This window comes from Callorhinchus milii, unplaced genomic scaffold (assembly GCF_018977255.1).
Source record: "Callorhinchus milii isolate IMCB2004 unplaced genomic scaffold, IMCB_Cmil_1.0 Scaffold1, whole genome shotgun sequence".
Lineage (NCBI taxonomy): Eukaryota > Metazoa > Chordata > Chondrichthyes > Chimaeriformes > Callorhinchidae > Callorhinchus > Callorhinchus milii.
Genome location: NW_024704742.1, coordinates 114,292,173 through 114,309,272, shown reverse-complemented (window position 1 = coordinate 114,309,272; position 17,100 = coordinate 114,292,173). Strand labels below are relative to the sequence as shown.

The following is a 17,100-nucleotide window of genomic DNA, read 5'->3' as shown; positions in this document are numbered from 1 at the left end:
GTTCTAGACGATGAGATCACTAATCATTGGGAATGGGTTGAATCTTATAAGCTTTAAGAAAAATAGCCCTTGGAAGCAATTTGCATCACTCAAATTCCCCAGCCTTGCAGACTGAACCTTGACTGGACTAACCTTTGACTCAGTGACCTCATTTGCAGAGACCTTTGAAGGTGACATGAACTGTTCATCCTAGTTTTAATGAACATATGTAGAAGCCTGTTACAGGGTTATATTGTAACTAGATCAATGGAAGTTGAATGAGATGAGTGCCTGTTTTAAAAAAAGAAGATATTCATCATCTGCACAACGCATATGACATTAACCTTGTAACTGATTTGCAGTGTTGATAGAATGGTACACCTTTGGCTTTACTAGTTTCTGAGTGGCAAGGTTTTCAAGTGGTTGGCCTTTAATGTTCATGAGCTGAGTTGCTGTTTGGTCACGTTGCTTTTGTAGTTAGAACTCTGATAACATTTAAGTTTGAAGTAGTACAGTACTTGGCATTAAAAGTAACTGTTAAAAGTCATAAATGATGTACTCTCGATCTGCAGGATTCCCTGTGCCACCTCGACCTCTCTGCTATCTTCATATCTGTTCTGAAACTAGAAGTACATTTATTGAGAGAAATTAGTTCAGGTCATAAAAGAATTATATATTTTCTTCTTGAAAGCAGGAATCCAGGAGTAAAAAAAAAGTGCTTTTTTTAAAAATAATCCAAGTATTCTTCTTGTACTTGTGTGGACATTAATGTATGATACAGATTTCCAAATTGTAGAAATATACGTCAGATAAAACCTTTTGAAAATAAATCCCATTGTTCAAATGACTTGCTATCATAATGTAATGGATCTTGGGAAGAATCAATTAAACATTTTCATTTTTTAAAATCAGTCCATTGTTGGCATGAGGTCTTTACTGCATTATTGGTACAATTTACCTGAAATGCAAACAGCAAAATGTTCAATATTTTATCTAACATAATAATACATTAGCATAATTCTTCTGACTTAAGTCTGAAAATAAATCCATTAAGTGAGACCAGCATGGGTTAATTTTTGAGCCCTTCCTTTGACTGCAGTATAGACCTGCTGAATCTTTTAATTGTTATGTTACGTCATGCTGGATTCATTTGATTAGTAACCAGAAAAAAAATGGTTTATGAATTTTTGTTCATAACAATTAGATTTAAATTTAGGGTGTATTTTTTGTAAAATATCCAATTGTAGAAATTAAATAAGACTAAATGAGTTAGTCAGAGCCTATTTGCAAAACCCTTTTCTTAAGTCTCATATATATTGTCTTTTGTCCATCTGTATGGTAATCTGATCCAACATGCTGCAATCAGCGTTTACATGGAACAAAGCATTGTAGCTTGATTTATTTTGTAGATTACATATGTGAAATAGTTATAAGTATAGAAAGGGGTTTACTTTGCTTTAAACTTTAGATCTATATCCTGCATATTTATTTACAACAGCAACTTGCAGTTATCTAGCGCCGGTCATTCAGGATAGCGTCTTGGAGCGCCGGTGAGATGGGGGAGGAGACTGTAGGCATGGTCGAAGAGGAAGGCCTTTAGATGTGATCTGAAGACGTGGAAGGAGGAGGCAAGGCAGAGGGATTGAGGCAGAGAGTTCCCGTTTCAGAGAAATATTTATATTGCTTTTGTTTGGTAGGCAGCAGATGCAGCACTCTTGCTTCAATTATTTTATTTCCTATCTTTTGATTTAAATGGAGAGGATGAGGAGGAATGCCTTAAGTAAATGGGTGATGTTTGAGTTTACCAGCTTCTCTTTCTCTCCCCTTCCTCTCTTTTTACGTGGCTTCATGCCTCTGTTTCTAGGTAGTAAAACAAAAGCAGATTCAATGTGTGACTTCTGGTGTACAAAGGAATGAAACTATTGCATCTCCGTTTGTGTCATTGCTTCTATTTATACTGTGTAATGTGCAGTAGACTTTTTTGTGAACAATGTATCATCTAGGTTGAATCCTAGTTCATTCTTTCAAAACAGGGTGATAGACTTTGCAGTAGGCCTGAAAGAATCGAATGTTTGCTGTCTGTTGTATATTCCTCCCAGTTGTTGGCTACTAAGTGGCTAACTGGAAAAATGTTTCAGTCGTAGTAAACAATAACCGTTTCAGAATACTATGGGTGAAAATTGTGACTAGTGTGTGATGTTAAGTCTGTTAATTAACACTGGTGATAACTAACAAAAATATCACTTATCGCAAGGTTAATTATGACATTATTGAAAAATGCTGCCAATGTGATCAGTTGATGGCTAAACAACAACAACAAAATTACATTTGTACAGTGCTTTCACGTCGGGAGGACGTCCCAAGACTCTGGACAGACAGAGTTATGGACCTGAGCTGAGGGTCAGGGTGGAGGGCAGGGGGAAAAGCAGGGAGATGAAAAGCACGGTCGAAGAGGAGGGTCTTGAGGTAGGTCTTGAAGGTGGCGAGGGAGGGGGCAGGACGGAGGGACTGCGAGATGGAGTTCCAGATGGTGGGTGCAAAGTGGCAGAAGGCCCGCCCGCCGATAGTGGGGCGAGCAAGGCGGGGGACGTGAAGCAGGCTGGAGACATTAATTAATTGGTGTCTGGGTGTTAGTTCCTCCTCTCTCCAAACTCTGACTGTTGCAATACATGGATCACAACAGTACATAGAATTACTTGGATTGTTATAGCATGGAAACAGACCATTCGGCCCAACTAGTCTGTGCTGGTGTTTATACTCCACAAGAATCCCCACTCCTCCTAATCTCTTCACCCATACCCCTCTTATTTGTGTCTTCCTTAAATAGGGTTGGAGTTTTGGTCAACATGATACTGGTTAAATCAACAAAGAAACCTAGTTAACATAGTATTTTGCTAACAGGCACTCCAATACCATCATCAGCAAATCCCAATAAATATCAGAGCCAACTTGGCCTAACCACTGTGATTAACTCAGGAGTTGCGTGTCCTTAATTGATAGCTGCATTTTTCATTGAAATGACAATAATTCACAAGGCACAATTTTGAGACTAGCATTTTTAAAGGTAATTGTGCATGGTTGTTTACTATGTAACTGGGAAATGAGAACCATAGGAAGATTGGTTGAGCTCTTCTCTGACCTGACATTCTCAGTTCAAGAATTCTCAATTCAAGAATCCCATCTACTTAAATCAATATGTGCTCATGTTTTACCTAATGCCTTGTTTTCTGGTTAATTCCAGCTCAGAATTACTGGTATTCAAACAGTACTGTAGATTTTACCATTGTATTGCAATCACTGGAGTGCTAAAGCTAATACCTGATTGGCACCCTGCTATGTGTTTAGGATACTTTCACAAGATGCTTGTTTTTGGCCAGTCTCTAATAAATTGAATTTCCTATCCTTTGATTTAAATGGAGGAGGTGAGAAGGAATGCCATAAGTAAATGGGTGATGTTTGAGTTTACCAGGTTCTCTTTCTCTCCCCTTCCTCCCTCTTTACGTGGCTTCATGACAGTTGGCTCCTGACCCAACTGTACAGCGCCTTGGGACGTCCTCCCGACGTGAAAGGCGCTCAATAAATGGAATCTTGTTGTTGTTGTTGTTCATGCCTCTGTTTCTAGGTAGTAAAACAAAAGCAGATTCAATGTCTGACTTGAATGTGCACTGTTCATTGAAAAGATTAATATCAATTCATTTAAAATGAACCATGTCATACCAAAATCAAACAATATTGGCCTTTAATAATAGTAGTTTCCCCATCCCTCAGCGGATCGAGTTCAAGATCCTTGTTCTCACACTTAAATCCCTCCACAGTCTTGTCCCAACCTTTCCCTGTACACCCTTCTTCACCCTTACCAACCTGGCCATTTCCTTCACTCGCCCAACGCTGGGCTCCTTACTCCGTGTCCCCCGCTTTATCTGCCCCACCATCTGCAGGCGGGCTTTCAGACACTTGGTACCTGCTCTCTGGAGTTCTATTCCCAGGTCTCTCCAACTTGCTTCCTCCCTCCCCTTTTTCAACGTACCTCTTTGACCGTGCTTGCAGTCATCTTTCCACTCCTCATTCCCTCTGCACTAATCCGCAGTTCCGGCATCCAGCCACAATTGTCAAACACATTGGGATGTTCTCCCAATGGGAAAGGCACCATATCAGTATGTATTGTATCTTGGATCACATTTATCTTAACCCTATTGTCATATTCTCGATTTTAGTTGTTGCACTTTTGTGCCTAGTTCTAAGCATTGTTGGATATCTCAATGATTTACTATTGATTCAGCATTGTAACAGTAATCTTACAAATGCAGTAATATGCTGTTGTATCTTAGTAAAAAAAATCTAATTAGTTGCAGAAAATACAAAATTGAATTGTCAAAATGTCAATTTGTTTTGCAACTTCTAAGTACATGTTCTGCATTGATTATGTGAGTTGCATAGATTGTGAAATATTTCTGAAAAAGAATGTTTAATACTCTGACAGCAGTAACAAAGGTAGTAATTAGTTTGGCAGGTGCTGTTGTTTATCATGAGTTTTCTTTATCTGTTTCGTATCCTCATCAGTCAACCTACACAGGCTGCATGACTTGATGCTTTCAAAAAAGTCGAAAATATTTCAAAATGGTTTGAAATCTGAGATGCTTGTACTCATTCTGAGGTCATGAGCAATGCATAGTGGAGAGCAGTTTGCGTGTATTTCAAGCAGTAATGTGTTGCCGGCTGTGTGTGGGTTGAGCAGACAGGGCACATGACTTGATGAATCCCTCATTGTTTAAAACAATATAATAAAGCAAGAATTTAATCTCAAATAACTATTTCCATTGCTATCAGTTTTTTCTAATGTATGAATTAAAATAATTTACTTATTTAAAGGCATTTTAATTTTTTTTTCTGTCTCCACTATTGTATTTCTCGGCTTTTTAGACATTTTTGTTCTAGATTATTTTTCCTTTTACCAAATTGCATTGGGTATTTCTTCACTAGCACCATCAACAGTGTTCTAGATTTTGTGAGTGTATTATAGGTGGAATAGATCTTGTTGCTTTACCTTTTTTCTCCGTGATGGAGCACTCCACCTAGTGGTCCAGTTTAGTTCCAGTGAAACTTGCCCACAGGACAGCTGAGTTCAAGCATTAGCCTCGTATAGGATAAACTTTAAATATTGCCAATTGTCGTACTATATTTCCAATAAAATCCCTTTTCACAACCAATTGAATTATAATAGGAAGGGTTGGATCAGTGAGCACCATGAGGAAAGAAGTCCTCGTGGAATCCTGTAGCTCAGTAGTTAGAGCACTCGCCTCTCAAACGAGAGACCTGGGTTCGATTCCTGGCAGGGCAAAACCTTGGACAAGTTTCCTTACTCCACACGCTTGATAATAATCAATAATAAATTGGTCACTTCAATCCATGACTGCTGTATGCAATTGGCTGCTGGGTTTCGCCCACAAATATACAGTCAATTCACTTTACAGTATTTTCTGTGAAGCGCTTTGAGACATCTAGAAGGTGTGAAAAGCACTATATCAAATGCAAGGATTATTATTATTAACAAGAAAGTAAAAGAAATATTTACTTTACCTTGTTTCAATAGTACAGTAGTGGATTATTATATGTTAGCAATAACATTAATTGTACAGGTGTTCAGAGAGAACAAATTTCAATATACAGACATTAGTTACTTTATACGTAGATTTGCTTGAATTTGTTCCTTTTTTTAAATTTAGATGGAAAATATCAATGCTTATTTTATTATGCTTTTTTTCTGGCTTGATTTGATTTTTATTCAAGTGACGTTACCACTGCAGGAAATGGCCTACAAGTCGGCCATTTTGTTGGTCAAAACATGGTTAAGTAAAAGTAAAACAAAGTTTAACAATGAGAATTACTTTTCCTCAATTTGGTGAAAATTAGAACAAATGCTGTTTATCACCGATTAGGATCGGAAACAGGCAAGCCTATTTGTTCAGAACCCTTTTACCTTTTTTACCTAAATCCTTTACTGTGTATCAGAACCCTAATATATAGAAAGATTGAAGTGCTGACAGACAAATAAGATAACTGAAAACAAAATGTTAATTCAGAGTCCAACAACACAGTTTCCTCTTTGTTGATGAAAGTGGGAATAGATTAAAACCACTTAAAAGATTTGTTCTGATTTCTTCAGGATCGAAATGCAATTGAATATTCTATCAAATGGCAAACCACCTGTAACACCATCCCACACAACAACTACTTTGGTCAGATGCCTTTTCCTATTTTGGTTCTATCAAAGAGTTTAATTCCGAACTACACCTCTAATTTTTTTCAGTTGTTGGTAGAAGTTTCTAGTCCCTAGACACTGGAGGAAAAGTTTATTTATGATTACTCCATTGCATTTGATTTAAGATTCTAATGCTGCTTTTTTGGATAATTTTTGTTGTACAAGATTCAGAGTTCGGTATAGTTTTGCCGAGTCTTAAGTTTTTATTAGGTAGGATTGATTCATTGGTGAATCAGTGCTAGTAATCTGATCTGTCAGTATTGATTAACACAGACTTTCTCTGTCCGATTGATTCAGACACCCACCTTCAAGATTGAGCGATCTTTCCCAGTGGTCATCATCCAGGATATTTTGCTGAAGGATTTCTAGCATTGAGAAGCTTGTTCCAAGCTTCAAATCTGTGTCTGTGGCTGAGGTTGTGCTATTTAATTTGCTCAAAAAATATTTAGAGCAGATTATTGAATTTACATGGACTGTCGTGAAACACCTAAACAGGTTGGACACAGTCTTCTTACCTTTGAGATTTAGCATTTGTGTTAAATCTTACAAATCTTTTTGCTCAACATCTTGCACAGATACATAATATCACAGCGAACACCCTCAGTAGGAACAAAGCCAAGCCAAACATGGACTGTTTGATAGGCTAACTGATCCTTAATGATATATGGCTTTACTAAAAATAGATCTTCTTGAGATTTGATTGCAGCTGGTAAGATAGGCAAACTGTAGAGCTTCTGGAAAGATGGAAAGAAGACTTCCTTTGTGCATTTTCATACTTTCTTCACATAATATGAATTTATTATTATTTTATTTTGTTATTCACAGGATCTGAGGGAGGAAGGGAATATCATCTCAATTATTGAAATTTTTTTGAGTCCTGAATACCTTACTGTGCCATTGATCAAACCTTTTAGTTTCTTTACATATTGGTTGGTGCAGATGGAATGCTGGATATGTCATGATTCACTTCAGAAACTCTATTTGACCACTTAGCCATTGAGAGGGACATAGTGTTCTTCTCATAGATGAAGAAATTGTCTATATTCTTCCTTTTTAAAAGTCTATAATTTCATATATGGAGATTATTGTATGAACCTTATTGGAGTATGGCATTCCAGTTAATCTCATTTATTGTATTGATGTTGTTTTGGATGACGTTGAGTTTCTTGAAAGATAGGCACAAGTTTAGTTAGCGATTATTAAAATGTTGCCAAAACCTGAAGCCCATAACTGTAGTAGGTATTGTTATTTTTTATGGTTAGCTGGGTATCTGACGATATGAAAATCTATTATTATGCTCATGTCTCCAACCCAGAGTCTGAGAGTTCAATATATTCCTTCTAGGCTTCCATTTGTCTGGTATGGAGTCTGCACCCTCTCCCCAGAATAAACTGCTTACTCAATCCCAGAGAGTTTAAGCACATGTTGCCAAGAACCAAGGCTTGAGGACCCCAGAGGATACAGTGCTGGAGTTTAATCATCTAATTCTGTGTAGTTATTTAAATTCTGGCACTGATAATCGATTCTTGTCCAGATTAATTTTCATAGATTCATAAAATGTTACGGCACAGAAGGAGGCCATTCGGCCCATCAAGTCTGTGCCGGCTCTTTGACAGAGCAAGTCACTTTCACTAACCCCAATCACCAGCTTTCTCCCCATAACCCTGCAAACCCGTCTTCCCCAGATACCTATCCAGTTCTCTCTTAAAAGCTGTTATCGAATCGGACTTCACTACCCTTTCAGGCAGATCATTCCAAATTCGAACAACTCGCTGAGTGAAAAAAATTCTTCTAACCTCCCCTCTGCTTCTTTTGTTAGATATCTTAAGACTGTAACCACAGGTCACAGACACACCTACCAGCGGAAACAGCTTTTCCTTATCTAGCCTGTCGAAACCTTTCATGATCCTGAAGACCTCTATCAGGTCCCCGCGTAACCTTCTTTGCTCTAATGGGAAAAGTCCTAACTTCTCCAGCCTGTCCTCATAGCAAAGGTTCCCCATTCCTGGTATCATTCTCGTGAATCTCCTCTGCACCCTTTGCCTTAATGTCCTTCCTGAAGTAAGGTGCCCAGAACTGGACGCAGTACTCCAGCTGAGGCCTAACCAGTGTTTTGTATAGATTAACCATAACCTCCCTGCTCTTATACTCTATGCCCCTACTAATAAAGCTCAGTACACCAAATGCCTTTTTTACTGCCTTATCTACCTGCCCCGCTACCTTTAATAGTTTGCTTACTTGAACACCCAGATCTCTCTGTACGTTCACCCCCCTTAAGATTGAGCTACCAAGTCTATATTGCCTCCTATCATTTTTCCTACCTAAGTGTATCACCTCACACTTATCCACATTGAAATCCATCTGCCACATGTCAGGCCATTCCACCATTCTGTGTATGTCTGCTTGCAGTTGGTTACAGTCCTCCTCGCTATTTACTACCCTATCCAACTTTGTATCATCTGCAAACTTGGAAACGGTGCTCTCTATGCCCAAGTCCAGATCATTAATATATATGATAGGACCACCCTACTCATTAGGGCTTTCACTTGAAGAGTTAACAGGAGCTGAGAAGAGAAGAATCCCAGCTGCCATTTGAGGGTCTGCTTCTCCAAGTCCTGTTCATGAGCTGGCTATTTGGTCCATCAACAGTACCTGGGAGTATTGCTTGCTTGACTTGTATTACTGAGACTGCCACAAAAGATACTCATTCTGATGTTCGATTGTTTTGTATGTACCTTAAAGCCAACTTAGTCCCAAAGAAACCTTATTGACTTTCTGCACCCTACACCTCCTCCTCTGCCCCCCCTCCTCCTCTACTTCCCCTCCTCCTCTGCTCCCCCTTCCCCCCCCCCCTCCTACCACTCCCTCCACACACCCCATAGGAAGATAGTCAATAGGTGGTCAGTAGTTATCTGATAAGCGCAGATTTGAGATCTTAAATGGATGCCGGGTACCAGGAACTCCTTGTGAGCTGTATGGTTAGCAGTGCAACTCAGCATACGATGAGTGTTAGCTTTCCCATCATCCTCTTGTCCAAGCCTACACACAGATTAAGTGATGAGTCCAACAGTTAGAGGTAACTTCTTGTACTAGAAGGAAGTTGCCACATAATTGTTGGTGAATTGACTATTTCATTTAGGTTTAAAGCCTTCAGGATCCTCTTAACTAAAATAAGTAAGTTGTAGATGAATATCTGTACTTTGGAGGGAAGCATCTGAAAGTTCACCCTCACTCCAAACACAGCTGAGGGTTTTCAAAAAGAGTACTGAACGTAATATTTTGCCAACATTTGTGTTTGTTTTGTTTAGTTTCTTGGATCCTATATCAGTTTCTTGCGCATAGTATAATATGCTATAATTATGTCTTTAGAAACTGTTTTATTCTAAATGTAATGAGGGGTGGGTGTATGAGGGAGTGTAGATCACAAGTGCATTCTAACTCTCTCAACATTTAATTACCAGATACCACATATTTTCTATTGTCATACCTTTACAAATGAATTGACTCAGAAGTGACTGAAGGGCAAATTCACTTTGTAGAGACCTTTAATTCCTGTAATTAGGAGCACACGAGAGAAAATAATAATCTAGTGTTTATTTTGGTGTATATAAACATGTTCATCAATGTAATTGATAAAAAGTTCTGAAGTCCAACGTTCCTCATCATTGTGACCAGTGACATTACACACACCAGATTTCCAATTTTGAAGGAGCACATCCTGGTTGTGTAACAGTTTGATCCCTACACCTATTGATAAACTTAACAACAGTTTGTACACTATGAGTATACATGAAAACAAATATAAATCATGTGTTCAAAAAATAGCGTTGTTGAACACAAGTTGAAGTACAAGATTTATTTCAGTTAGGAAGACTTTTGTAGCTTTGTCACTTTCAAAAACAGCATCTCCTCTGCATCCTCCAGCGACATTGTCCATTCAAATTAAGACTACCTGGTTAACATCTGATTACTTTTAAAGTACTGTGGACTTGTATGCATTGGAAGTTGGTATGTCTAGTTCAAGCAATGTTTATCTCTTGTGGTGGGCCAGAATTCAAAATATAGTTTCAAGAATGATTTAACGTTCTGTGCCATCCAGGCTCTCTGATATTAATTTCTCGCCCAATTCGTTAAACAAAGTAGTTTTCTATATAAAATATGGAACATTTCAAAAAACAATTGTAAAAGTAAAGTAATAATTCAATGTACACAAAGCTTCATGTGAACATCTTGATTCTACTGTGCTATCTGACAAAAAATTCACAAATGAACAATTTTCAGGAAAGTGATTTAAGGTATTGATTGTTGTTCAAACAGTTTTTCATCATGAAGAAGTGTGGCATATTTTCAAATAAATAATTTTACTTGCTGTGTGATTTGGGGGATTTTTTTTAAAAAAAGGGAATATAGTTTTATTATCATAAGTTGATAAGAAATTCAGAGATGCGATGCAAAGGAAAAATTCTGAATGCTGGCAAATTGGATCTTCTTTTGACAGAGAAAGATTGGTTAACATTTCAATAGAATTTAAACACCGAGTATGCAGAGTATGTGTTTTCTCCAATACATTTAGGAGCTCTATTGATTCTTTGTTGCAGGATGCAATAACAAAGGAATTGTTCTTTCTTTACAGAGTGCTGCAGCAGCTCCTAGTCCAGTGCTAGGAAACATTCCCCCAGGAGAAGGAATGCCAGTAGGTCCAGTGCCACCGGGTTTCTTCCAGGTAACAGATTTGAACAATAGGAACATGTTAATGATTGATAATATACAAACAAGAATATCACACCTGTATGAAATTATTCTATGATGTAAAGTATTCCTGAGAAACATAACAGTTTACGTTACTTAAATGGTGAAATCAGAAACTCCTAAGATATTTATACATATGAAATTTGATGAAAGTTTTAAACCAAATTAAATATAAGGTGTTGTACTGTTCAACTTGGTGGTAGTGCCTCCGGTTATATTTAAAGGTTGTTGCTTTTAAAACAGCTGGATGCCTTCATAGGCGATCATTGGTAGAATTACTAATATTGTGATTCCACTGCCAGCAACCTAGTTAATATTTTTCTCAAGCAGAGAAATACTTATCAACCCCTTTAGGACTACCATTTTTTTCAAGGGCTGACTACAGATGGACCATCCTGCTTCACCTGCAGCTGAACCTGATTTCATAGGCAACACGTGGTTTAGTGACAGATGTGATAGCGGTACTATTGCATCAATGCCTCAATTGGGAGATTAAGGTCTTCTGACAATACAGAAACCCATCATTAGGTTTAAGAGTATTCAAATCATAGTACTAAAAGCTGTACAAATGTTTGGTTGGTTCCCTGGAACTCCATATCAGACACCGACTCCATCCCTCCTCCCCTCTTCAAGAGACGTCTCAAAATATACCTCTTTCACTGTGCTTTCAGTCATCTTTCTTCTCCCATGCCCTTGATTCCCACCCCTATCTTAGGTGCTCTCCAGCACTATGAATGGCTTTGCGACATCTTCCCCAATTGAAAGACACTAAATAAAAATGACCTGTGTTGCATTGTCTAGAACGGAGTACTGTACTATGGTGAGCAACACAGTTCAGCATAAAGTATGTGAGTACAGTGTCATCGTTCTCGAGCTCACAGCCCAGACATTCCACTCCTAACCATTTGAGAGATGGTTCAACCAGTTGGAAGTGTTGAGTTTCAGCAGCAATTGATTATTTCTTTGATTAGCTATCAAGGCAGATACCAATTCCTGAATATATGAGCTTGTATTCATGAACCCAGCCTCCAGATGATGCCTTCCAGCAGCTGTCACTCTAAGCCTTATGGCTTTCCCATCAGATATTTGACAGATGTCTGATGTTAGAGCGGTGAAAAGACCTATATACGTGAGTTGCAACTCCCTGTCTCAATCTCTCCACCTTGCCTCCACCTTGCCCATCTTTATATCGTACCTAAATTCCTTCCTCTTTGACCGTAACTATGGTCACTTCCCTTCTCTCCCGGCTCAGTGTCAAGCTCTGCCATTGTTAAACTCTCCTAAAATTCTACCCCGTATGAAGGACGAGATATAAATACAAGTTGTTGTTGTTGTTGCTGGCCACCTTGCATAGAGGTCCAAGTCCAACCGGAAAAAGGTTAGAAAATGAGCCTCCCCAAATAAGCCTCATTTTAATTTGATATTGAAGAATAATGTATTTTTATAACTTATTACATTTAGTATCAAGATGGATAAACGTGAGAGGAGTACTCATTCATTTTCCTCCCCACGCCAAAGTAAAACCACCTATGCAAACCTTCTTGGAGTTTGCTTCACAATGAAAAATGTCTCAACTCAGCACATCTGTAGTTAGTCTGAAACAAGGTAATTTTTTTTTAATGAGGCACTCAGGCAGATAATATCATTGCCTGTTTATACCTGAATCACCTGGGAGACTGTGCTTGATGTTCTGTACAAAAGACTTTAACCCACTAAATACTGATTTTATATAATTGTAATAATGGAAATAGTCGCTCTCTAAAGGAAAATTATAAAAAGCACGGGCTAGATTTCAAATGTCTAATTCTGAATTAATGCTTGCAGTGTCACATACTCCTAGATCACAACTCAATCTGAATGATTTTGGCTCACTCACTATCATGTCAAAGAACCACACTAAACTCACCAAAACACACACATAAATTACAGTAAAAATACCATTAAAGTTTTTTTTTTACTGGCTTTCCCTGCCCTTATGCTGGGAAAATTTATGCTAATTTAGCTTCCACATGCAATCCTGACAGCCCAGAAAACTCAGCACAGACTCGAACAAGCAAATTCAAGCAGATTCAAACAAGCAAATTCCCAGTCAGCAAGGTGCGGTTCTAACCACTGCAGTACACCGTTGTGGCTGGTTCTAGGAGCAGCAACAACAACAGCAATTTGCATTTATATAGCGCCCTTCAAGTGGGGCAGAGTCTCGGAGCACTAAAAGCAACCTTTCTAAGTAATTTTCTAATTCCGTAAGAATTATTCCAAATGGTTCAAAGCCATTTTTTCTAAATGGTTCAGAATTTGGTAAAGATTCCAGCATTCTGGAGAAGATTGAACCTTGAAGTAAACTTATGTTGCAGTTTTTCTAAAGGTTAATAAAAATGAAACCTTTGGGATATCATATTTGTCAACTCTGCAGAAATGCTGNTTTTTTAAGGAAACAGAAATTAGGGATTGCCTTTTTCCTCAGAATTTCCTAATGTTGTTTGGGTTTCAGCAATTATTTTTATTTGTTCAACACCTTACCTGATAACATTGGGCTAAATTAGGGAGAAAAGCATTCATTCGTTTTTATTTGTTCTCCAGCAAATACTATCAGCATCTATGCTGATTCATATGTTATTTAAGGTGACTATTAACCTGTTCACATTTCTGTCTGCTGGAAGTTTTTGTCCTCCTGCTATTATAAGCACAAATGAGGAAAGAAAGGCACAGAAAACCTGTATAAATGTCCAAGCTAGAAACCCATGAGGGAGGGCAGAGGGAGTAAGAGGGTGGCTGAAGGTACTGTCAGAAAGGAGGGTCTTGAGTCATGCCTTGAAGGAGGCAAGAGAGGGAGCAAAGCCAGAAACAGCCTATTCTCTTAACCTGGTTTAACCTTCCAACTCTACCATGACAGTTTTTGCATGAGGCACGTGAGGTTAGCAGAGCACCATTGTCTCCTAATGGAAGGTGCACCTCTCTAGATGATGTGTATGCCGAAAGTGTTAAGGATGTCAGCATGCTACAGCACCCTGCTGCTGTGGGACTGAATCTTCCAATGTGTGAAAATAGCAAAATGATTACACATGTGATTGGCATTTAATGTTCAGTGACAGTACATTGCATGAGGCAGTTTGGTTTAATGAGTGGAGTGGTTTTGAAATATTATTATTCATGCTTGTTCCCTTTGAGAAATATTTTTTCTTCTTCCTTCAATGGATTCCCGAGTTAAGTACGCTTTCAGATTCATGACCATACGGGAGTGGAGTTGTGAGCTCAGCTCTCCTTTAATTCTTTTTCATCCTTACTTAGTTATCGATTCACGATAGCTGACCAACGTAACTGCTACTTCCAGTTTCCTTTCTTTATAGGAAAGCATCCCACTTTGACTTATCTCTCCAACCTGCTTACTACCTGCTGCCTCTGCTGGACTGGCTCTGGCCTTCTGCATGTCCTTCGTTCCACCATTGGTCGCAGCGCTTTCAGCCACTATGCTCTGGAGCACTCTTCCTCTATTCCTCCGTCTTGACCCTTCCTTCCCCGTCTTCAGATCGCGCCTGAAGACCTTCCTCGTTGACCGTGCTTACGGTCACCTCCCCACTCCCCCAGCTCGGCATTGTGCTCCGCCGCTGTCAAGCGCTGTGAGACGCTACCTTGCATGAGGGGTGCTATATAAATGCAAGTTGCTGTTGTATCTTTTTCCCCAATGACTAGGTTGGAGCTATGTAGTGAACCACAGCAATAAACACCTATCATCTCAAATAATAGTGTCACAATATTTATTTAGCATATTTACTTTGTTTGTTTATTAAGTTTATAGTAGTAAATTTTCACTTCTTACTGATTCTTTGGTGATCTGAGGTCATTTAAATTGATGAATTGAGTTATTCAATGAATGGAGGAGAGTAACTAGTATCCATGACCCTTAGGTTAGGTTAAAAACATAGTCTTAAAGTTCCCTCAAAATGAAAGTTGGAATGCCGTAAAAATGTTTCATGTGAATTTTCAGTATAATGATCACAGATTAATGGCTAAATATAGCTTTGCAAAGTCATCTACATTGGAGGAAATGTCACTTATGGAATAAACCATCTCCTGATTCTGCAAATAGTCTGAACGTTCTTTTATAAGCATTCACTAGTTTTAAATCTAATAGTCATGAAAGGAGTAATATAATTTACTGCATATTCTGAATATTTTCTTTTTAGTTTTTTTGTGAATTTTATGCTCAAACTAAGGTATGTTAGGGTTGAAGAAAAGGAACATTTCTAATTTTTGAATTAAGTACTGCCATGTGGTCAGTTATAGCACAGTTGCATATGGAGTGGTCCTATAGCTCTGCCCAAAAATGTGCCTTAGCTCAATCCTCAGATTGACACCTTTATTAGAACAATGTAATATTTTTCCATTTCTCACACCAAGATTACTAATTTTTTTATTAAACCAAGGGCAGTTTTGTAATGTGACCCCATGAGGAACTAGGTAGAGACTTGTCAGATTAATTTCACATAGTACCTTTAAACCCAGCTATCAGAGGAGACTTTCATCCCATTTGCTAATCCATCTGGTGCCATCTGTTACTCTCTAAATTTGCTTTTTAAATAATCTTTTTATTGCATGACAATTTTTTTTAAATGGAAACTTTCTTCACAAATTGGGGATTAAGAAATGTATTGAAAGTCTCTCCAGAGAGAAACACAGACAAGTCACATCCAGTAAAAATGTGCTAAATATCACTTAAATTGTGATTTGTAAACATTTGTTAGTACCCATGGCTTTCTGTTTACAACATTTGTAGAATAAATCTATAATACTTGCCAGTTTAGAGTGTGTCTGTATCCTTATTGATACTTTTGTTACCTCCTGCTTTGACTTCTGAATGTACTCCTTGTTGGTCTCCCTGGTTCCACCATCCACAAAATTCAGCTAATCCCAAATTTCCTATATTCCTTACCTACACCAAACTCTGCATATCAAATCCTTGTCCGGTTCTACTGGCTCCCAACCAATCGATATCAAACTCCTCACCCTTACTTATAAATTCCTCCATGCCCTACTGATCTCCCTGATCTTCTCCTGCCCTAGTCCTCTGTTTGTCTCTCTAATCGACTAACTCAGGACTGCTGTACATCCCTTTCCTGTACCAAGCCACCCTCAGCCAAGCCTTCACTCCCTAACCTCCTGAACTCACTCACTCTACACACTGCCTTATCCCCTCTCTTTTAAATCCTGATTAAAACATACCTCTTCAACTGGCCTATGGTCACTTCTTTCCCCCCCCCCCCATCTCCCATTCCTTTGCTCGACATCCAACCCTGCCACTGTGAAGCACTCTGAGATGAATATGAAGGGTGCTATATAAATGCAAATTATTATTATGTACTGTGGACCTGTATTATACTGGAAGTGTGGTACACTTGGCTTCTGGGGTGACTGACTGGCTTCTCGTGCTAAAAAAGCCAGGTAGCCACTGACGTTACTTTCTGAATGTTGCACATGTTCACTACCTGCAGAAACACAACTGAAACATGGTACTTTTCAGGCCTTCAACTAATTTCTGAATATAATCAAAGGAAGCTGCTGCTGGTACTATGGGATGATGCTAGTGAAAATAGTTTGTTTTAATGTTATATTTCCACCAATGTTTATAAAAATAGGTTCACATGTTGGGAGAATAATTGGCAGTTTACAATAATACCACTTAACCATTTAGGAGTACAAAGATTTTAAAAAGGTGTAATCTAATCTCAATTTGAGATATACTTGGCAGAGCTGGTCAGTAATTATGCTAACTGTGCTGCTGGCTAATTTTTGTTTGTAATTGTCTCCAGGGACCACCAGGTTCACAGCCCTCGCCACATGCACAACCTCCACCACACAACCCCAGCAATCCCATGATGGGACCTCACAGCCAGGTAGGAGGGTACAAGTAGCTATTCAACAAAAGCTGTTTAAACATCAAATCTGATAATATCTACTGTGTTTTATGGTTTGTTATTCAATAGTTCCTATGCTTTTCTGATTTGGCTCTGCAAGAGTAATTTGTGCTTGCACTTGTAGCTTCCTTGCATTGATCATCTTGAGCATGGCTCTTACTGGTGGAGTACTTTGTGAGGAATCTTAATTTTCTCACTGGC

General features: G+C 38.5%; 1 protein-coding gene across 2 annotated transcripts in view; it reads left to right on the top strand.

The window, feature by feature from the left end:
* Window positions 1-17,100, top strand: part of LOC103182676 (single-stranded DNA-binding protein 2) — a 198,761-nt gene that overhangs the window by 133,655 nt on the left and 48,006 nt on the right. For both annotated transcript variants that reach the window (XM_007899756.2, XM_007899757.2), the window contains exons 5-6: window positions 10,872-10,961; window positions 16,795-16,878. In XM_007899756.2, coding sequence (XP_007897947.1) covers window positions 10,872-10,961; window positions 16,795-16,878 — 174 coding nt within the window. The remainder of the gene's footprint in view (window positions 1-10,871; window positions 10,962-16,794; window positions 16,879-17,100) is intronic.